General features: G+C 38.9%; 2 protein-coding genes across 3 annotated transcripts; both read left to right on the top strand.

Annotated features, from left to right (window-relative positions):
• The first annotated feature begins 5,303 nt into the window (after positions 1-5,303).
• On the top strand, positions 5,304-8,782 carry LOC122670417 (serine carboxypeptidase-like 45). Of its 2 annotated transcripts, XM_043867286.1 has the most exons (10): positions 5,304-5,647; positions 5,776-5,877; positions 5,995-6,090; positions 6,450-6,542; positions 6,631-6,710; positions 6,876-7,157; positions 7,300-7,424; positions 7,909-8,001; positions 8,103-8,220; positions 8,462-8,782. In XM_043867286.1, the coding sequence occupies exons 1-10, from the start codon at positions 5,395-5,397 to the stop codon at positions 8,609-8,611; spliced, it is 1,392 nt and encodes a 463-aa protein (XP_043723221.1). In that variant the 5' UTR covers positions 5,304-5,394; the 3' UTR covers positions 8,612-8,782. The 2 variants fall into 2 exon arrangements, with proteins under 2 accessions (XP_043723221.1, XP_043723222.1); XM_043867287.1 differs by lacking the exon at positions 6,450-6,542.
• Positions 8,783-10,939: 2,157 nt separating this feature from the next.
• On the top strand, positions 10,940-19,669 carry LOC122670458 (dual specificity protein phosphatase PHS1-like). The gene is given in 11 exon segments (XM_043867338.1): positions 10,940-11,020; positions 11,115-11,257; positions 11,721-11,925; positions 12,730-12,906; positions 13,002-13,162; positions 13,859-14,906; positions 17,202-17,348; positions 17,429-17,656; positions 18,288-18,445; positions 19,243-19,545; positions 19,547-19,669. Coding segments are annotated over 11 exon segments (2,637 nt in total). The 5' UTR covers positions 10,940-11,011; the 3' UTR covers positions 19,605-19,669.
• The last annotated feature ends 3,690 nt before the right edge of the window (positions 19,670-23,359 follow it).

Raw genomic sequence — 23,359 nt, 5'->3', positions numbered from 1 at the left:
ATTCTCTGCTTGACCGAATCATTACCTTTTAACAGCAACTTGGGAATTATAGAAACAGCAGCTCTTCTGTTTGCTTTAATACCCAAAAGAAAAAGGAAACGCAGCGAAAGAGAAACAGAGAGCGAGAGGGACAAGTGATTAAATCCCAGTTCCAGCCATCCAGCCAGGAGCGGTGGTTTCATCTTCTCATCTTTTCTTTTAGAGGAAAGGCTGTTATATACAGAGAGGTTGGGAGTTCCGAGTTCCGACCATCTCATTAGTCCCAGAGAGGCCAATTTTGGCTGTTTATGCAGGAAAATATTAAACATTTAAAAGGTTAATTAAACAATTAAGGAACAAACAAAGGGAAAGCTTTTCTTTGATGGAAAAGTTAATGGACTTTACCCTCTTTGCACTCCCTAGTCCCTACTAAAAAGTATTACCCTAATCACTCCCCCAGGCCCCTACACGGCCCTACACATGAAGAACAGAAGGAATAGTAGGAAAGGGAAAGCTATCATCAAAAGTGGGGAAAGAAGAAGGAAAATAAAACTAAAAAAGGTGAAAGGGAAAGGAAGAGAAAAAGTGGAGCTTTGCTTCCTTCGCAAGATTCCAATGCACTCCACAGTCCACAAAGCCCCAGGCTTAAAAAAAAGCCAAAATGAGTTCCACAATCACATGCCATGGACACACAATGCTGGTAAGCTGATTGCACTTCTCAATACAATTCCCAAACCTGATTTCTGGTTTCTGATGCAGTGTTGCAGTGATGCCCACCCACTTTTAACTCTATTTCTAATCTAAACCCAGATTGAGAGAATCAAACAAGCATGCCCTTCGTACCTTGTCGATGAATTATTACCCAACCGAAAAAAAAAAAAAAAAAAAAAACTTCATTGCCTATGAATGATGATGATAACTGGGTCTGGTCTCTGGAATCTTGGAATCTGGACCAGGAGTGAGTGAGGGATGGTTATGAAATGGAGAGATGTCTATTGCTTTGTTTTTTAGTGGTTGTTTAAGGGGAATGGCATTCATTGTACTCTACAGTTTATAAATATGGAGAAGACCTGAAGAGTGAAGAACCCAAGAAGAAAATAATGACAGAAAATAGAAAGAATGGCCACAAGTTTTTGAAATTCCCAAAATCAAAGACACACAAGAACTATACACATTGTCTTGCTTTCTGTAGATCATCTATCCAAGAATGCAACTTCAGCTGCCCATACTAATCTGCACTCAGTGTGACTGTGCAGTAACCTAAGAGATACCACAGCTTAATTAAGAGTTTCCTTTATTTTAAGGGTAAAATTAAGATATGAGATAACACAGCTTAATTAAGAATTTCCTATATTTAAAGGGTTAAATTAAGATAAAACAAACCACAGCTTCGATTGAGGCTGTCCTCTTCTCCTTGTAAGTATTATGTTTGTATGATACTATCACACTATTTAGTACCAGCTTTGCCTTCTAGCTAGTCTTCTACCATCAATCACTCCTTTCTAAGCAAAGATGGTCTCACTCTCACATGTGTTTCTAGAAATCAGGGGAGCCTTGATCCCTGTCTCAAACACTCCCACGGTCCCACCCATATGATGCCAATAGCATACAAGGTCTATGTAGCTATGTTTGATGCTACAGGTCTTTTTTTTGGGGGGGGTTGGGAGTGTTGAGGGAGAGGGTTTTCTGAAAAGCAGCATAGAGGAGCACACCAATAAATTTCGACAGAATAATCATACAAGATAGTACCCTTCCCCTGGCGGTTCAGAGAACGTTTGCCTATTAAGTTAAGTTAAGCCATACGTGAAATTAATTGGTTCATCTCAATCAAATATTAATGCTAACGTAGAAACTTGTGATTATAAGTAACAAAAAAATACTAAATTTCATTCAGCAAACTTGTCCATTTCACCATTAAGCACTCGATCTACCGCTGCAAACTCGTGATTATAAGTCGGGTCAAGTTGGAAAACATCTCGCAACCTAGTTGGGACATGAGTGTGGAGGGAGATTGAGCTTGACCTTTGTCTATAGGGCGAGATGTTGCTAATTAATTTTGATGATTTGGAGATGTTGTAAGGGATATCCACAGATTTTTCATAAAGAATGCCATCGTTCTTGTCGCTAAATTTGTCGACCCAAGTCCCAGTCAATTCTCTCTAGCCTCACACAAGAAAATTGTTCCCTAAGAAAGGGAGGGAACGTAAAGCATGACTTTGGAGAGTGATGTTGGGAGGTAGGTGGATGTGGGCAGTTTTAGAGGAGAAGGAGAGGGAATCAAGGAAGAATAAGAAGTTTCACTTCAAAGTCACAAGCAATTTTAATAATTGATAGTGGTTTTTTAAATGCATTTAATGAGGGCATTTTTCAAGATCATAGCTAATGTTTTGTTTAAGTCTTCGTAGTAAGTAAACTTTTGGAAAAATGATAATAATCACTGTCTATATCATGCATTCTCTCTCCTATTTGATACATGGTCCTCCTCCTCATATAGTCATATGAACGGTGCATTATTTCTACTATCCTCTAATTGGCTTGATATAGAAGATTTCTTCTCACATTGGCATCGATTCAATCCTGTTCATAACTTTTTTTTGTTGTCTTAATTAAAAAGAAAACTAAACAATTTGAAGAGGATGTCCTTTTTTTCTCTAATCCCTCATCTTTACTTAGAAAACGAATTAACCAGGTTGGGTCATGGCCTCATGGGTGGTGCTTGCCAAGGGATTACAAGTGTGCACGTATCTACAAATATAGATGCATTGTGAGAGACTCCCATGTTGGGAGGCGGTAAAGAAAAATACTTCTTCAAAATATTTTTTTTAACTCCAATTAAAGGGTAATATCGTCTTTAAATTAAATTGTTATTTTAACATCGTTAGCCACTTAGGGTACGGTTGATAGAATCTTTCAAAAGTAGGGGGAGGGGTTTGATGAGTTCAGATCTGCTACCCACATGGGGACGGATGGGGATAGATATTTACCCATAAATAAATAAATAAAGTATGATCCCTTCATTAGTCAATTTTTTTATGCGAACCCTATGAGGTCAGACGCTCCTCATGTGGAAACGATCTACATCCCATTTACACCGTCCATTGGATATGCATCCCGCATGTTAGAAGGGATCTTTATCCCCTCAATTTGCCTCTCCTTCAATTTCCTCAATTCTATCTAATAGGGAGATAAAAATAACCACCTTACACTTACCCGAACACACTGCTCGAGGTGGGATCCACCTCCCATTATTAGAGAGAATTGAAAAAATTGACGGACAGACAAATTGAGGTGATATTTTTCCTGTTAGAAGTCAGTCTCATATCTGGTGTGAATAGGGGATGGGATGGAGATCCCATGAGACCAAATCATGAGATGATACTGCTATTTGGACCATTTTAACCTGTACGGGACGTGTCACTGTGACAATCCGTGGGTAGCAAAAAAATGCCCAAATCTTCTCTGCCAGAAACATGATTGCCTCAGAGATCATGGGGGGCATCAAATCAAATATTCAAAGTGCCACCTTCACCTCTGCAGAGATGGATACCAATGTCCAAAAAATCCTCCGTGCCATGAGAATCGGTTAGTTGTTCTACATAGAGGAACCTTTTCTTGGCGAGCACTCTCTTCCTTAAGACCTGAAGTTTTTGTTAACTAGGTTCTTTTGAGATAGAAGCCTTCTGTTTTATGCCCTTTTCTCTTAAAATCTTTTGTTCTTAGGCTTTTGCCATCATTTTCTTTTGCTCTTCTAATATAAAATCTTTCCCTTTCAAATAAAGAACGAAAAGTAAAGCATGGTTAAAAAATGGCTTGAGAATTAAGAAAACAACTTTCCGACCATAAGGTCAAAGAGAACATACCAAATATTCTTCAAGGAAGATCAAAAAGTAGTTATCCACTTATCCTCATGATTCTATCAAATTTTGTGAAAGAGAAAGTTATCAAGGGTCATAAATACCCTCATTGTAGGAAATCACTTCCAATTGCAATGAAGTCTCAAACCATTTAGAACCTTCAACATATAGGGGGTCGGGGGAGTAATGATGACCTTTAGGTTGTGGATTAGTCCCATTCACCGTGGTTGAAGGATAACTTTTCTCGTCATTTGATGAAGGATCGAATGAATTTTCCTTAATCCACGATGAAGGGAAAATCCATTGATCGCAGCTTTCGGATGGGCAATAGAAGGTATTTTTGACTATTTGTAAATAAGGAGATGTTCCTAGGATGGTGGCTGAACGCTTCTCGCACTGTGAAAACAGACTTATTTCTCCTTTAATGAATGTTGTTTGGATTAAGTTTCCCTTCAATTGTGGAGTAGATAAATCTCTTCAACATAATGTGATTGGACTTCTGTGTCATCATTAAACGTTAACCCCAACGTCTAAAATACATTTTCCTATATTGATCCCAACAGTCAGATGTCCTTAGATGTGGAAATTCCTTTTTCAACTGTAGAGAATTTATTTTAACGTTACAAAGAGAGGTCGCGAGGGACAAGGGAGATAAGAGGAAAGAGAGGGGATACTACGTGTGGAAGTGGAATTAGAGTTCAGTTTTGCTACCCACATGGGGACGGGTGGGGACAAATTTAAACCCTCCATGGGGGTATGGGACTCGCCTCTAGGGTGTGGGACCCATGTCCCATGGAGGGGTCAGATTTGTCCCCACCCGTCCCCATGTGGGTGGCTGATCAGGATTCGTGGAATTAGGGATGTTAAAAAAGCTTGGTCAACCCAAACCCACCCTAACCTGCCCTGAGCCAGTGAGCCTGGACAGGAACTGAGCCGATCTTGGATTTAACACAAAGTCGGGCTGGGTTTAGTATTTTGCTGGCCCTCGTGAGCTTGGGTCTAGTTTTAGACCCTTACGGGGAATTGAGGCTGGAGAAACTTGGTCCTATATGTTTCTTTGGGTTTCTTGGTATGTATTTTGTCTTTCTCGTGACTCTATATTTTCAGAGAAAAAGAAAGTATGTCTGTAATTAAAGCAACTTTCTAAGGAAACTAACAGTATCCTAATTATCGTCTCATATATATGGATGAAAAGGATACAATGATACACCTTTAGTGGTTCATTACAGAATTTAAAAAGAGACAAGAAGTAGTGATACACACAACCAAAGTACACAACTGTAATACCTGAGCTGGATTTTCTCAGGGTTTTAAAGTGAAAATGTGTGGAACTGGATTCCATCATCTCTTTTCAATTTCCATATGCCAAGTCAGCGCACCCCTTTAACTCACTAGTCACATGAGCCCCTGCATTTTATATTTTTCAAATCTCAAGCCTTCCCTTCTGCCTGCCTATCTATATTAACTGTCCCCTTCCCCAAGCTTCTTTCTCTCTGTGGTAGTTTTGCTTGTAATTTGTATTAATCCCAAGTTCCAACCATCTCTCCCCCTTCCCAAAATCATGCATTCTCTATCATGGAAAACCGTTGCAACTGCTGTTGCTCTGATCCAACTATGCTTTTCGATGGATGTAGAGGCTTCTCTATCTCTACCGGACAAAATCACTAAGCTGCCTGGGCAACCCCAAGTCAGTTTTCAGCAGTTTTCAGGTTATGTTACTGTGGATGATAGGAAACAGAGAGCTCTTTTTTACTACTTTGCAGAAGCAGAAGTAAATCCAGCCTCAAAGCCTCTTGTTCTCTGGCTAAATGGAGGTGTACAACTTCTCCCACTCTCGAATTTGTCTTCCGGGTAGAGAAGAACTTAAAACAAAAGGAAGAAGATTCTCCTCGCCCAATCCTCCCTTCTTCTGATTTTAAAAGTTTTTGGTTTTCTCTTGCAGGGCCTGGTTGTTCTTCTCTTGGAGTTGGAGCATTCTCCGAAAATGGGCCTTTCAGACCAAGTGGAGATACTTTGGTCACAAACGAGTATAGCTGGAACAGAGGTTCAATACCCATCAATATATATTTTTTTGGCTTCTTCTGTATTGTTCTGTGCTGATTAATGGGTGGTTATGAACCGGAGTTGAAAATTAAACTTTTTATGTTCTTTTGATTTGCAGAAGCAAATATCCTATACCTGGAAACACCTATAGGGGTTGGCTTTTCTTATTCAACTGATACATCCTCCTACGAGGCTGTAGATGATATGGTAACAGGCATGTCTCATGCACTTCAAGTCCAGGGTTTTACTTTTTCTTTCTCATTCAAGAGCTTCTAAAATTAGTTTCTTCTTCTTCTGGTCTCTTCCACCCCCCCCCCCACCCCCCCAAAAAAAAAAAAAAAAAAAAAGAAGTTTATGAGTACATTGTGTATAATGGTTCAGTCAAAGTTTTCTGTAGTTTCCTCTATTATGCAGGGTTTCAAGAATCTGTCATTCAGGGATGACAGTTTAGCTAATAGTTTTTCATTTTATATGTTGTGATGGTGCTGCTGTATTCTAGAAATATGTTCTTCAAATTTATTTCTTTTGTTTTCTGAAACTCTGTTTGCATTTTGTGCATTTTGTTTTCTTAAGCCAGAGATAATCTTGTGTTCTTGCAACGCTGGTTTGTCAAATTCCCCCAATATAGACAAAGAGATCTGTTCATAACAGGGGAAAGCTACGCTGGTAATTTCTCTATAAAAACTTCCTGAATATCTTTTTCATTGCAACAGCTATGGAAGACAAAATGCTGAAGCTTTTTATTTTGCCCCAGGTCACTATGTTCCTCAACTTGCAGAGCTCATGATCCAGTTCGACAAGAAGGAGAAGTTGTTCAATCTGAAAGGAATTGCTGTGAGTAGTTTATGTCTAAAACTTCCACATTCCTTTGCAAATAGGATCACTGTTGAATGATATTATGTTACATATGAAATTTTGATTTTTGATTGTTCCTTACTTCCTTGCTACAATTTTTGTTTTCCTCAATTTGGAGCTGAATCACAATTTGTCCTGTGGCAGCTGGGCAATCCAGTCCTAGAATTCGCCACAGATTTCAATTCGAGAGCTGAATTCTTCTGGTCTCACGGGTTGATATCAGATTCCACATATAGAATTTTTACTTCTGCCTGTAACTACTCTCGGTATGTGAGTGAGTACTATAGAGGGTCTGTTTCGCCTATCTGCTCGAGAGTTATGAGCCAGGTGAGCAGAGAAACAAGTAGATTTGTGGACAAGTATGATGTTACCCTTGATGTCTGCATATCGTCGGTGCTCTCACAATCAAAAGTTCTTAGTCCCCATGTGAGTTGAATCCATGGTTTTCATTTATATCCATTATTGATGACCTCTCTTTCTCCATCTCTATAACTTTCTTGTATCTAAATCCGTTATCTTTGTTTTCTCATTTTTCTTTATCATATTTCCCCTTACTTTGATCTCGCAGCAAGTTACAGAGAGGATAGACGTCTGCGTTGAAGATGAAACAGTCAATTATTTAAACAGGCAGGATGTGCAGAAGGCTCTTCATGCACGCCTTGTAGGTGTTAACAGATGGGCTGTTTGCAGCAAGTAATTAACTCTCTTACCTCTATTAAAGAATGAGAATAGATTAACGAGTCTTATATGATTTACTTAGTGTCCTGGTAGAATGCATATGAAATCAGACAATCTAGACAATTGTAATTTCTGTGGATCAAAATATTCAGAATACTTTAGCATTACATTTTACTGAGAAATTTATGGGATTTCTCCTCAATTCAACAGTCTGCAGGTTTAGCCAGATTGTACTTGCCTCCAATAGTAGAATAAACCATATAATCCGAAACTACCACGAGGTTTTCTTTCTTATCAGAGGAACTAGTGTTTTGTTAAGCTAGCAAAGATTTATTCAAGTCATTCCAGAGAATTGAATATAATGGTGAGGGAAGATGAATGTAATTGTTAATGGAATTCTAGGAGCTCTTCAAGGTTTCATTTCTTTTTTAATGTAAATTTTCTTGTGGATATCTCTCCAATAGTTGTTTTAAGCATTGTTTTTGTACTATGGTCACAGCATTCTAGATTATGAACTGCTTAACCTGGAGATACCTACAGTTCCTGTATTGGGCTCTCTCATTAAAGCTGGAATTCCAGTTTTAGTTTACAGGTAATTCCTGTTCTTTAATTTTCTTTCATGATCTTAATAAGCTTATAATAAAGTTTGTTTCTTATTTCCAATCTTAATTATATATCTCTTTTCAATCACAGTGGCGATCAAGATTCGGTTATCCCGTTGACTGGGAGCCGGACACTGGTCCACGGCCTAGCAATGAAGTTAGGCCTGAACACAACAGTACCTTACCGAGTTTGGTTTGAGGGGAAACAAGTAAGTCTTGTTCTATATGCACTTCTTATCTAGCCTGCTTATTAAGTATCTCTCTCCAAAAGAAAATAAACAACCATTGACAAAATTGTTAGACCTTGGAATTTGCACCAAAACAGAAAAAGATAGTTAGATTTCGAGATTCAGTTAGGATCTTTGAAAGAATAATCAGCCTTTACAACTGGTTTGGTTTTGGGGAATTCTAAACTTGTTGAAATGGCTTTTATGATTTCTTTTATTTCAGGTTGGCGGTTGGACTCAAGTTTATGGTAACATTCTTTCATTTGCAACCATCAGAGGAGCTTCTCATGAAGCTCCATTCTCTCAGCCAGAGAGATCACTTGTGTTGTTCAAGGCATTTTTGGATGGGAGACCTCTACCAGAAGTATTCTGACCTGCAGATCAGTTATATGTAGGGAGTGATGAAAGTAATTTCTGGTATTCAGTAAAGCTTGTGTGTAAGAAAAATTGTAATAGTTTCTGTTGGGTTTGTCCATGTTGTTGAACTGCAAGGTGGAAGATTTTGTACATAGAACTATAGATTGATATCAAGAAAGAAGTGTTTTTGATCAATTTTTCTCTTCTTAACGAACTCAATACTTGCGGACAGTGGTGCAAATGGCAAACTGATATCAATTGCAAATTGTACTTTAGAAGCCTTGTTCTTCAAGCACCAAATCTTTGAATGTCTCTATCACCTGAACCATGATCTTTTACTTGAGACGATAATATATCTCATCCAGCATTTTTTTATGATAAAAAAAAATTCTATTAAGAGGAGAAAAAAGATACAAGATTGTCGAGAAGCAACTATTAAGTTTTTCTACTATGGCACGCTTAGCCATATCATGAACTACACTTATCCGAGCTCTACTTCGTTTAACTACAGATACTTAAAATAATAACTGTAGAACAGATTTAATGTCCAAGAGAATAGTAAAAAGCTCCCATGGTCAGGTTGTCATGCATTCGCCCACTCATTCAATCAAAGGCTGGTAATCAATCCAAATGACAACACTTGTAACTCTCAACTCTCTTGCTTTTTGAAATCCCTTTAGCATTTGGCTTTTGCTTCCTGAGCGCTCCTATATAACCAAAGTTCATAGGAATAGTGACAAAAAAGTTTTCCCACGGGCAATAAACTAGAGGCTCATATGTTTCTTTAACGATGCTTCCATCATATATAACTGTATATGTACCATTGTCGAGCAGCTCATGGCATTCAACACGGTTTAAGGGTTGAGGTATGCGAGGAGTGAAGTCAAATGAAGATTAGCAAATTTAGATCAACAATCCACTTATCAATATTTTTCATGATTAAAAAAGGATTGGAACAACATTTAGATCTTAAACAATCAACGTTTCAAAAGTTCTTTTTATTTCTACATCTGTTTTTTCCTCACTTTGCCCCTTTTTTTTCCCCGTTTCTGAGGTTTCTTTCAGTTTCTTAATGACGTGACAACATTCTACCTAAATAGTAGACACAGATCATATATAAGAGAATACTAAAGATTCCAGCCATAGACTAAGTAGTAGCAGTCCATAAGAACTAGCATGTCTTGGAAAAAAACAGAAAAAAAAAAAAAAACATGAGATCTCATCCAGCATTTTGTCTGTAATTTTCTTCATCTCCAATTTTGTCAGCTGCTTGAAGACAACTTCTTCATCCAACCTGGGAGCTGAACATGAGATGAGCTCCTACTTCATCTATTACGTCTATTATAGGTAAGAAGCTTTTTCTGAAAAGGCAATTCAAATAAATTTCAGAGAGAAGTGTTAAGTAGTTAAGAAATCAGACTGATACAAGATACAAGACCAAACACAACTAAGGAAACAATATTAGACCTTAGTCAATGGTGAATGGCGAGGGAATGACGTCTTTTCTTGGAGAGTAGAAAAGGGGAATACTTTTCAACGTAACGTGAAGACGAGGAAGATTGCAGGCGTGCAGGAGATGGCATGGGTCATTTAACGGCTACAATCTTCACCGTATGCGCATTGAGCGGTTTTTCGTAGGAGTGTAACGACTTACAAAGAACGTGGCTGGATTCGGTGGGCTTTGTTGAATGCCGAAACAAGCTCATCGATCCTTCCGGAGTCTGCGGTCACCAATGCTGTGCATTCGAATTTTACAGATGAAGCGTTGAGAGGAAGAAGAAGAAGAAGAAGAATGTTGCTTAAGTACGCAGGGTTTGCGTAGGAGGGGAAAGCAGTGGATGTATTATTCTTCCCGAAAAGGAATAGCCATCAATCCATCTATCATCACCACAACCACCACCAACAGGTAAAATCCGGCCGCCGGAGAGGTGGGGGGCGACCAAAGCCAAAAGAAAGGGCAAAGGGGCACCTTCTTCTTTCGCCCGCAAAAGGGGAAGCTGACCTCACACCCACAATCCCACCGTTACCGGCGTTATTTCTTCGTTTTTTTAATTCGATTATTGGCGTCCCTCCTTGCTTTGATCAACTCCATCAAAAAGAAACCGAAAGAGGGAACTGGGGGAAAAATGGCTCAGAATGAAAAGGAGAAAACTGTAATCATCAATGGAGCCCCAGAGGAAGACCAGAGCAACAGCATCCAGGTATCACCCTATCCCTGACCTGAATGCTGGATCGACAACATCAAACGAGTGGTTCTTCATCTGCGTCTCCATGGTCTTCGATCTGTCACTTAATTTAGATGCTTGCAACCTGAAATGCATTTGTTTTTGTTATAATGCTGCACTTACAGGAGAGAGAGGAAGAGGACCATGACCTCTCGCCGGTCAACACGGAGCTTCCAACTCCGCTTACCGTCATGTCTCGTGTGAGTACTACTTCAGTTTAAGCTGGAAAACTAAGTGCAACACCCTATTTTCTTTCTCGGAAACCCTGATTTTCATTCTTTTATTGGGTTTCAGGTGTTGTTCCTGCTGGGTGACATAGCGGCAGGTCCGGCTTACCGATTCACTCAATGGCTGGAGTCAGTTCGCGAACGCAGTGGGAGATACCCCTCTTCTAGCTTTTCCAGCCACCCTTCTAAACTTGAAACTATGCCATCAAGGTCTGTGTTTCCTGGTTACACTCTAAGTTTCGTTTCGTTATTTAATACACACATTTTAGACTTAATCGTCTTTGTTCGTTTACTTGTTTCTGCCGTTCGAATTTTGAAACTATGCCATCAAGGTTTTCCCCCACTCTTGGGTGGGTAAATCCACCATGTGCTCAGATAGCTTTACACTGTTACAATTCTGAATACAATATTATAATTGTAAATGATGTTACTAGGTCAAACAGATGGGATATTGCTGGAACATCCGCTCTTGCATTCTATTATTACAGTTCTAAATCATAAATGGCAAGACTACACATCATAAAGCATTATAAGGAATGAAGTTTCTCATGTATAAATCAGTATGTGTTTGATATGTGCTTCAGATGGCACAATCACCCCCCTCCCCCACAAAAAAACAATGAAAATGAAGTGTCCTTATTGCCTAGATGTCATCTGGGTCTTCCTTTTATAGTGCAGGGGAGTCAGTTATTGACTCCAGAAGTTCACTGCCTTGCCTTCAAGGTCCAGATATCAATTTGGGAGAAAGACTTGGAAAGGCTGTCATGCTGGACATTGAATCAAGTGAATTTTCTTGGGACATGCTTGCTTCATTACACCATACTGAACACAGTAGTAGTACAGAACAATCTGAGGATGAAATGAATAAAGCTCTTGAGGTATGTTGTTTCCTAGTTTCAGTTTATGCAAAGCCTGTGTCTAATCTCTCTGTTGGAACCCCCCACACCGCCCCCCCCCCCCCACACACACAAAAAAAACAAAGTGATTGGGTGAACTGATCTTATTCTACCAGTTCTCACCTTTTTATGGATTCCTGTGTGTTACCCATAGGATGCACACGTGGACCGCTCTAGACAGTCCAATTCAAGGGCCCTATCTGGGAGGTCTATAGATCCTTTAATGGACTCTTTGGATGTTTGCATTTCACAAGAAAGAACGTTCATTAGATCATTAGAATGATTCAAGACCAGTGGACTGTGTTGGGGCTAATAAGCCCAACCACGTGGATCAACTTCTTGGTGAATGCCATATGGGAATGATCAGAGAATTATACAAGTGGAAGTGATGATAACTATTTCCTTTGATTATTTGTTTACATTCTCAAGAACAAGTGGAAATATTATTCTACCTTTGGGGTAGCAAGAACTAACTTCTGTTTTCATTTATTTAGCTCACTGTTTGAGCTTTAAATGGGCTAGTACCATAGAAAGATCACATACATGATCAAGACCAATATTTCACTTCCACTTGGAGGGCCACTGCTTAGTAGATAGTCAAGCCGAGGCTTCAAGAAGAATAAAGTTTTCAGACTACTTGTATCTATGCCAATATGCATTGTATATCTTCATTCTTTTGTACAAGTGTTCTCCAAGCTTCCCCCACCAGACTTGTGTTTCCTCTTTGATGACACAAAACAAAGAATTAGCTTCCCTCTGATCCACTGTCTGTTCAATTGGATACAGGTTACTGTGAATTCTGGGGGCGTTGTTTTCATTGCTCTATTCAACAGACCTTATAATGAGGAGTTGCCCACAAAAGAAGAGGCAGCAGTTATTAAGATATCCTCTTCAAGGATGGCAACACAGTCAGAACGCCTCGGTTATGAATTTGCTAAATGGCTAGGAGTCCGCACTCCACAAGTTCTGTCTTCCACTTCAGCAGTGTTTTGCTACCTCCACCATATAGGAGTACATGTCTAACTCTATTCCTAAAACAATTCATTTTACTATTGCAGGCAAGAGTCATTCATAATTCTAGCCCAGAATGGCAGCGGATCAAGGATGCAGCAGAAAAAGCAAGGGATGTGGCATTATCAGACAGAGACGAAGTTGGTCAAGTTACATGTTCAGAGCTGTTGGAAGCTCTTGAATTGAGCCGGTGCCTTCTTCTGATGAAGTGCAAACAGATCCTGATCTTATAGTAGTCAAGGTTTTATTGGATAAGCAGCAGGATACAAAATTTGTGCATCCTTCCCCATCTGCCTCTCATTGAGAAGATAGGAGGGTGGACAGATCACTCAATCAGCTAGCACCCACTTAGATTAGTCACCTAACTTGGTTTAGATTTGACCTTCTGGCTAAGAGATCGCCTAGGTGGGAAAAAATGATTGAACAGTTCAGCCCTCTATAAATACATCCTAAGGAGCAAGTCATGAAGGAAACATGGATATCAGCCTGTTGAAATCCTAATTATAAAACTCAAAAACTAAATCACTGTTCACGTGAACAGTATTTCAACAAGCCGCAATATAGTCAAAATTGCCAAGTTGGCTAATTTTAGGGATAAGCTTCTCCTAGACATGACGCACTGCCCATTAAGCTCTATATGCCAGATCAATGGCATAGGGTAGAGAGCATGTAACCAAAAACTTGATTCTTAGAAGATCTCATGGTCGAGATCTGACTAGATCTCATGGTCGAGATCTGACTATTGACTTCTCCAGTCACCCCATATGACATATGGGCTAGTGAGGCAGATGGTACAATTAAGTTTCATGTTGGGAAGGCACTATATACTGAGACTGCTGCCTAGTAGTGAATATTTTGACCAGGTGTAATTAAGATGCTTAAAAGCTTTGACATGTTTTTGCAGTTATGTTCATGGATCTCCTCTGCTTGAAAGCTTGGATGCGTTTGATTCACAGGAAGCTGCTGAAAGAACAGCAGCAGCACTTGGCGGGATCTTGATGTTGGACCTTGTCATCAGAAATGAAGATAGGCTCCCTTGCCGTGAGCTCAGGTGGCGGGGAAATTCTGCAAATTTACTATTTACTGACAGGGAGACTTTTTCAAATCTAGATGCATGGGAGGAAGCCTTTGATTCTGCAAACCGTCGGTACAGGCCAAGGGTAATCAGGGCTCTTCAGAAAGAAAGAAGGGTCAAATCAGCAGATATCAAATTAAGCCCTCATAATCATGAATTAATATCTCAAAGTTCAGATGTTTCTGATCTTGTGGACTCACCAAATTCCAGCAACATGAGCCTAAGAAGCCAGATATTTGCTGAAGCAAAGGTCAGTGATCTGCATATAGTTGCAATTGATTCTGGCATTCCTCGCAGACCTCCTGCTGGTAAACGTGCAAACGACCAAGCAAACTATCCTAAGCTAGTTGAGCTTTTTCTCAATAGTACAGAGTACTCCTCTAGCCTCCTATTTGATATAACAGGAGGAAAACTCGGATCTCCTTCATCAGACAAGGCTGATGCACCTAGGGATTCATCTTACTCTGACCACACTACAATTGTCCACGAATTCCGGAGAGGGTTTCGTGCATCTCTCAGGGACCTGCAGGGATTCCATATATTCCTTCTCACACTTCATCAAAAATTGGATGGCTTGTTGCGAGCTTTTTTAGCTATTATGAATAAAAGTTCATCGGGAGAGTTTGATAGGGATGATTCAGGGGTTCCTGAGTCCCTTGGAAATAAGGAACAGGTTACTAATGAAATGCCTGCAGATTTAAGTGATTCGGAATCACAGAGAACAGCTCTGAGGATATCTCCTTCTGGATATAAAGAAAGCGACTGTGCTTCTCCCTTCTCACGGGAAGGCTGGCATGGGAAGTTCTGCAAAGGTGCAGACCCTCTTCGTAGCTTGCGCCTGACTGTGAAACTTCGTGACTTTAATAAATTTGCTAAGGTATGTGATGTTATAAAAGAAAGTGTGTGGTTTTTTAAGTTTTGACATAAATTGGAAGAAATATACTGATGCATTTTCATTTCAAAGACAGATAAGTTCTTACTTTAGTCTAATTGGTACAACATTTTGTCAGAAAATTTGATGTGCATTTCTTTTTTATTGATATGTTACTTCAGCCATGTAAAAATTTCATTTTGTACTTTTATGTTTAAATGTTTGAGAAGAATATGAATATTAAATAAAATTTAGTAATTGAAAAGGAATAAAATATATAAGATATGCGTGAAAATAAAGCACAATATGTTATAACCCGCATTGATTTCAACTAAACCTTATCCAAATTGATTGGACCTTCTGTATGGATCCTGTTTTGTTTTCCTACTCCATTGGAGATATAGCAGTTTTTAATCTCTCATTCTCCCTCACCACTTCAACCTATTTAATCTGAGTCCTTCCCTTTGTCCTTTTACAACCTTCACTTTGTACGAAATCACTTCTTCTTAGTGAATTTGTTTGTTTTTGTTGAAAATTTCCAAATATATTAATTTCTAGTTGTATCTGTCCTACTTGCAATTCATCCATCTCAAGATCCTCATCTGTGCTATACTCATTTTTTTTATGTATTTCTTTATTAAGGAACATTCAGTATTATACAACTTTGGGGGGGGGGGATCCATTAACTGCTAAGGGATAACTACTTGCTACAGTAATGTTCTATGATGTACAAAACTCCATTACATTTTTTTCTTCTAAATTCGACTTATATTTAATAATTTTCTCTTCTTTATAATATTTAAAAGAAACAAAAACCCTGAACACAGCGATTACGTATTGCTTTAATATGTAGCATTCTGTTTTAAGTGATGAAATACATGGTGATTATGGCTGTAGACCTATTATTTATGTTTGGGGACTGGAGAGCATGATACTGTTCAAAATATATGAATAACACTATGTTGTTAGTTATTAAGCTCTTTAAAACAATTTTGATGGTTGTCATGCTTAATTTAAGAGTTTCTAGATTTTACTTGCTGCTTGTTTGATCTAGACTACTACATTGAAGGAAGTTGGGTTACTACTTTTAAGGGTGAAGCATATGACCTGGGACACCAGATGAAGTACTATTTCCCTATCATTCAATTGACAGGGACACCAGATGAAGTACTATTTCCCTATCATTCAATTGACAGCCACTCCCCTCTCTATGCCCAACCCTTCCCTTGTCCACAGGACACAGTTCCAATTATCCAATTCCAGTCACCTCTCTCTCTCTCTTTGTGTGTGTGTGTGTGTGTGTGGTGTATTCCTCTAGTCATTTATAAAAGTTCTACTTCGTCACAAGGCTTTGTGAACTTTCAAATTATTTAGCACACGTCGCAAGGCTTTTTGAACTTTCAAATTATTTGACATACTTGTGACATTTGACAACCCCTTTAAATTTGTCGTCGTTCCAAATTATTTCCATGATTTTTACAATATTCCTATGTATGAGGACAAATTTGTATGAGACATTTCCTTTTGCAAAGTGTCCAAGATTAGAACTTAAGATTTCAGTTTCTCTTGATTAAAGTTTGAGTCGAATTTTTGACAAGTATGACTGAATAAATATAGGTTTAAAGAGTGAATGCACCCATCAGTTAGGGTGTAATGATAGCCTACTGATGAAAATTCATGCCCCATGCTGAAGATTCACCATTGTGTGGGGCCCACCTTGAATATCTGTTATGATTTAAAGCATCATTGGATGATCAGAAATCATCTGATTCATTGCGTGGAACAGATTTACAGTCATCCATGTGTCAATTTGATTATTCATGGACATGTCAATTTGAATTTGACTAAGAATTCTCCTCGACCGATGGGATGGTGGATCCCATCTTGGACAACATGCTATGTATCCCTGATTACATTAGGTATCTTTGGTTTCCTCATGGCTTAACATAGATAAGTGCCTAGTATTAAAAAATATGACTCATAGCAAATAGCTTCCAATGCACAGTGAAACTTATTTACCTGAAAATCCATGGCATTGCAAGCTTATTTGTAATCAAGACTAGGCTATTTTAACTATGTTAGAAAGTTGTGTCTTTCATGCCTTTCAGGTTTTCAGCTTTGTACTTTCAATGAACGTAGTTTTGTTTATTTATAGGAAGAAAACTTTGACTTTTCTTCCTGTATATTTTGCATCTATTTTGTAGTCTTAATGTTAACCTATGCTTTTTTAATCTTCAAGTTTGTCCCCCTGCTTAAATGAAGTCCTTGACTAACCTAAGGTGTTTATTTACATCACCTCAGTTTGACGCAGAATTGAATAAAGAATTGGAACACTGGAATGAATTGCTCAGAACAGATGCTGTTAAATTGTGTCAGGACAACAATTTTAATACAGGGTTTTTTGAGGGGAGTGATGCTAATAGTGTTGTTGATGCTTATGAGTTAAAGGTAATAATCTCCATTTTGTCAATCCTGTTTTAATAGGACTCCGAGAAACAAAATATAATATACTTGGATTCTTTTAACAGGTCAGACTGGAGCACATCCTCGAAAGAATAACAATGATTTCTGATGCTGCCAACACAGAGAAGCCATCTTCAATCACTTATAGCCTGTTTATTGGTGGAGCTTTGGCTGCAAGATCTGTATATACACTACAACATTTGGGCATTACACATATACTTTGCTTGTGCTCAAATGAAATTGGACAATCAGATTCTCAATTTCCTGACCTTTTTGAATACAATAATTTCTCTGTAAGAGCTTTTTTCCCCCCACTATTCTTTACTGCTCTAAAGACTTTGTCTGCTTGAGATTGCTCTTGGATAATTTTTTATAAATATAACCAAAATAAACACCAATATTCTCAAAAAAATTTATTTCTATAAATTTTTTTTTTACCATTTCTGAGCATCTGGTTGGTTGATGGCTCAAAGTGTATGTGAAGGAAGCATGTGCCATTTCCAGCATTAGTGGATGGTCCAACTGCTCTAGTTGTATAGTCTGTTGACTAACAGAAGGGTTTGTGTGAAGAGCAGGACAGAAGTTGAGTCACTTGTTCTGGAGACTGGGTGGTCAGCTGGCTAATAGGCCCATGGCCTCTTTATCAAAATTTTGGACTTAAAAAGTTCACATTTTCCTCAACAATTTTTAGTGTACCAAAGCATACTTCCACTAGGAATGTCTAAGACTTCCCTTGAATTCTCTCCACAATCTGCTTAGGTGAAACTAATATCTTACATATGTAGCTCTTAACCTCATAGGACAACTTTTTGTCACTTCTTAATTGCCAGTCCAATCTGTATTGGTACTATTTTTTTTTTTGTTGGATCGAATCTGTATGGGTACTACTTGCTACTGATAAAAGCAAACTGTTCCATTGTGCAGATCAATGATAATGAGGATACAAATATCAGCAGTATCTTTGAAGAAGCTTCTGATTTTATTGATCATGTGGAGCAGTCAGGTGGGAGGGTTCTGGTTCACTGTTTTGAAGGGAAAAGTAGAAGCGCCGCAGTGGTTCTTGCTTATTTAATGCTGAGGAAGTATGGATAGATTCTGAAATAGAAATCTTAGATGGCTGACAAATAGACAGTGAGGAGGGATATGCTTATTTACACAAACTACATGCTGTTGATTTACAACCTGGCATCAGCCAATGGAGATCATAAAATCTAAAATTCACCATATAGGATAGTTAATTTACAATCCATAGATGGGGTGTACGTATTGTCCACTTCTAAAATATGTCCCTGGTTTGCATTCCCACATCTTCATTGTCACCCAACTGCTTAGCTCACACACACACACACACATATATATATATATATATATATATATGGGAACAACTTGTTGTCACCAAAAGTGGTGAATTAAGAAGTTATAACCTTACTTTTTGCCCCTTATATTATTCCAAGAGTTATTTAATGTAGGGGTAAAAAAGGGTTTTCAAAAAGTTGGAAGTTATTTAATGCAGTTTTTATGAGAAATGACAGGATTTACCTTCATTGAAAAAAAAGAGTCTTATACTAAAAGGGGAAAAAATAAGGTTATATATTGCAGATTTTCCATATATATAAACACTGCCAGGCTACATAGCGTACGCTAGAATTTCCCTGAAATGACATAGCTGCCCCCTTATTGTGGGAGGAGAGAGATAGACACAGGGAGGTGCTAGTGTACGCTACACAACTGGACACTACGCAGCTGGATAGGGAACTCAATCCCTTTATTTATTTATATATATATATATATATCTTGAAAAGATATTTGATGTTTCACTAGTACAGTTTATGAATGTTTCATTTGAAAATATTGATTCTAAAATCCTTCAATTCTGCAGGAACTTTACTCTTTTAGAAGCATGGAATCTCCTGAAAAGGGCTCACCGACGAGCCCAGCCAAATGATGGTTTTGCAAAGATGCTTTTGGATCTGGATAAGAAACTACATGGGAAGGTTTCCATGGAATGGCAGCGGCGAAGACCGATGATGAAGGTGTGCTCAATCTGTGGGAAGAATGTGGGCCTTAGTCGCTCCTCACTTAAGCTTCATCTGCAGAAGGCACACAGGAAGATCTCCTCAGGGAGTGTGGATAGTGCTATGACAATGGAAATACAGAAGGTATTGAGCACACTCAAATTGAGCCGGGAGTGTCAGCCCAACTCAGAAGCAGTCCCATTCAATGGTTGATGGACTTGATTAATAACTTGGTTGATTTCAATTTGAGATTCTTAATGCTAGATGATGTTTCTGGCTGCTGCTTGGACAGTTGAACAGAGTTCAAGTTGAATCAGCTCAACACAGCCGTCATCAATGAATAGCCATGAGAAAGTTTGTCAATGTGGGAAGCTATCTATGTGAAGTGGATTGATCTTCTAGCAAACTTTCTCATGGCTGTTCATAAATCTGCTTCTGAAATGCCTTCAGATGGATAGCTACCCATCAATGAACATCAATTTTTCAGAAGTTTGTCAATGTGGGAAGCTATCTTATCTGAAGGCATATCAGAAGCAGCTTATGAACAGCCATAAGAAAGTTTGCTAGAAGATCAATCCCAAAACTTGGGTTTGGTAGGGATGGGGGGCTGAAAGTTCTTGCAATTGACTAGTTGGCAACGTGTGTCGCATGTGGGGTCGACCGGCATATTGTAAATTTCTTGTAGTCTGTGTTTAACTTGTGGCATGAAAATGACAGATTTTGTAAATTTGTAAGGATGAATCTAACTCACTCATTTGGGTCTCAGATATTATTGATGAAGAGCACAGAAGCTGGAACATAGAGCTGATTAATCAGACTTTCCATGATGCAGATAGGCAGTGATTCTTAGCATTACTCTGAAAGAGATTTGGGGCGCATTTCAAAATCGTCAGTTCTCCAAAAAGTCTGCCTATCACCTTTGCAACCAGCAGCGCATCATTGCCTCCACCCACACACCATGCCATCGCTGACCCCCACCCCCCCCCCCCCCCAAAGAGATTTGGAAAAGAATATGGCATTGGCTAACTCTTCCCAAAATCTGATCCTTTCTTTGGAGAGCAGCAGCATCTAGGCTTGCATCTGGGGTCAGCCTTGCAGCTAGAAGAATTCCCATCGATCACATATGCCAACGCTGTGGTGAGGAGCCTGGACCCCAAGACACATCATCCTTTCTTGCCCTTTTGCTAGAGCGGTCTGGTATGGGAGTCCTTTATCTCACCGCACTGCACTACCATCCTAACTGCCTGTGAACTTCACCATTAGATTCAGGGATAGCAGTCTTTTTCAACCTTCGGTAAGAAGGCGAGCAAGGATATTACCAGCATCTGCAGCTTCATAGCTTAGTTCCTCTAGTGTGCTCGGAATGAGTTCCTTTTTGGTCGAAGGAAACAGCTACCCGAAGACGTGATTTTCCTAGACTCCTCCCAGGCCCACCATGAATATCTCCAAGCTCAAAAGCCCTCTCCTCAAACACAAGGATTAAACTCGCCCAATCACTGTGGGGAAAAAAAATCGTCAAGAATGACAGTTTTGAAAGCGCAGATAGTTGGAACAATTTGGATCCTTTACGACCGGGCAGGTAGCGGCCTTGGTGCTACCCACACTCAGACATGGGCAAAATGACCAGCCTACCCATTGCCTGTAGAGGATCAGAACCCTGGAAGGAACTTCAAGGCACATAATTTGTCCCCACTAACTCTGTGCAAACAAGCTGACGAATCGCCTCCTAGGATACAATGAACCCCAACTCTTGTTGATTTTCTTGACTGCACAAATGGATCCAAAAACAACATAATACCTTTTGAGAGTAACTAGGGGCTTGCATGATAACATTTTTGTTTCTCGGCCATGATTCTATTCTAGAAATTTTTTGTTTTCTATTATTGGGCCAAATTTCTTGATAGAATAGCATGTTTGGTAAACCATAGTAAATTCTATTTCAGGGCCAGAAAAGAAACAGAAACGCGTTTGTTATGCGTAATAATTTTGTTTCTAGAGCTTCGATAAATTTTAAAAAATATCATTGAATACCCAAAAATTTGGTGGTGGTGGCAGTGGTGGTGGTGGTGGTGGTAGTGGCAGTGGTTGTGGTGGAGGTGGCGGTAGAAGAGGAGGTGGTTGTGGTGGTGGCAGTAGAGGTGGTGGTGGTGGTTGAGGTGGAGTCTCACGGAGATGAGAGTCGTGGAGATAGGTTGAACAACCCTACCGCCACCCCCTTATTTATCTCTTTTATTTCTAGAATAGAGAGGTTCCAAATTGGACTTCTTTTTTTTCTATTTCTCAGCTACCTTTTAGTTCCGGTTCATTCCCAGGAACAAAAAACATGAACCGATGTTAACAAACATATTTCTACTCTTTTTTTGTTCTCAGGAACCAAAAAAAAAACAGAGAAATAGAGAAACAAAAGTGTTATCATGCAAGCCCTAGATTGCCACATAATAGAAAATATCTATCTCCTACAGTGAAATAGAAACTCTGCAGATATTCAGAGAAGGAAAACAGTAGGAGACAGTGAGAATGAGAAAATCAATTTGGAAAATATCGACTTTTTGATTATTTTTAGAGTAGTCACAACTCACAACCTTTCATGTTCGTTAGGTCATTTGGCCACACGATCTTACGATCCAGATTAAATGACAGTTGTCAAACATATATCATCTGCCACAACTGATTTTAGTAATTGTTCATAATAGTTCCATTGTATGTCATAAGTGTGGTTGAGGATATCCATCGTCTTCGCGATTTTTTTCGTAGTTGTACTTTCTCTCATTAGGTTCGAGAGATTAACAGGGGCACTGATTTCCTTGCTAGCTTTCTCCAATCCCACCAGGAGGTACACCTAGACGTGGATTGCCTCCCTGCGGCTCTTTCTTGTATTTTAAGGGACGATGCTAAGAGAAGGTTTACTACAGAATGTAATTACCTTGTAACTATCAAAAATTTTATAATATAAATCTCCTTTTTTTTAATGGAAAATAAAGGATATTATATTAAGTAGTGGCCAAATTTACATTTAGGTGATATACAAAGGGAGAGTTTAAGTTAGAAGCCTTTTAGCCCTAGACTTAACAAGAAAAAGTAAGTTCTAAAATAGTTATATCATTAGATATATCCAAGACCTGCAAGAAAAGAGTTAGAATTTTCAAAGGCCATAGCGCTTGGGATGGAGATGGAAGAAGACCGGGCAAGGACTTGTTGGAGCACCAAACTTCTTTCATCTTCAATCCCAATGTCGCGGCATGTTGTAATCCTGTAAAAAGACCAAACACTCCTGGTTCTAAAAAATGTCTTGGATGTATGATTCCTATTACAATGAAAATGAATTTGCCCTTTAACAAAATGCATGAGGCTCATCCTGTTGGACGTAGGTTCTTAGAATTGAGCCATGCACATAACAACACAGGAAAATCTAAAATGGGTAAAGAAGTTAAATGAGATTGAAAGACAACCTCATCATTAATTACATTCATGAGTGGAACTGTGGGAGGGGATATATGTAAATCTCTCATCCAAAGTTCAATTTTCCTCAACACCAGAAGGGGATTAGGCTTTGCCGAATTAAAAATCACATTGTTCCTAATATCCCAAATGAAATAACAAGTTAAAATAAATACTGAAAAAACCCAGGTCAAAGAAGTCCTGTCAAGCTTGTGATTTATCAGGGTAGAAATGCAGAAATGTTCCAAGGAGGTAAAGGAGATGAACTCAGTTCTCAGACCAAAGGACCAACTGTCCAAGTATGTTTAACCCAATTGCAGGAGAGGAAGATATGCCAATGGGTCTCAACACAAGTGCTACAGAGAACACAAGTGGTATCGATCTGGGCTCATTTCGAGATTGTATCCTTAACCAGTAGTCCTGCATTTAATACACTCCAGAAAAAAAAATTAAATATAAATCTCCTTATTCTCCAAAAAAAAAAATTTTGTTCATAATAGTTCCATTGTAGATTACTTCGTAATCTAACGTTTAAATTCCATT

Source organism: Telopea speciosissima, chromosome 8, assembly GCF_018873765.1.
Source record: "Telopea speciosissima isolate NSW1024214 ecotype Mountain lineage chromosome 8, Tspe_v1, whole genome shotgun sequence".
Taxonomy (NCBI): domain Eukaryota; kingdom Viridiplantae; phylum Streptophyta; class Magnoliopsida; order Proteales; family Proteaceae; genus Telopea; species Telopea speciosissima.
The sequence above is the reverse complement of the archived record's forward strand: the minus strand, read 5'-3'. Positions and strand labels throughout refer to the sequence as shown.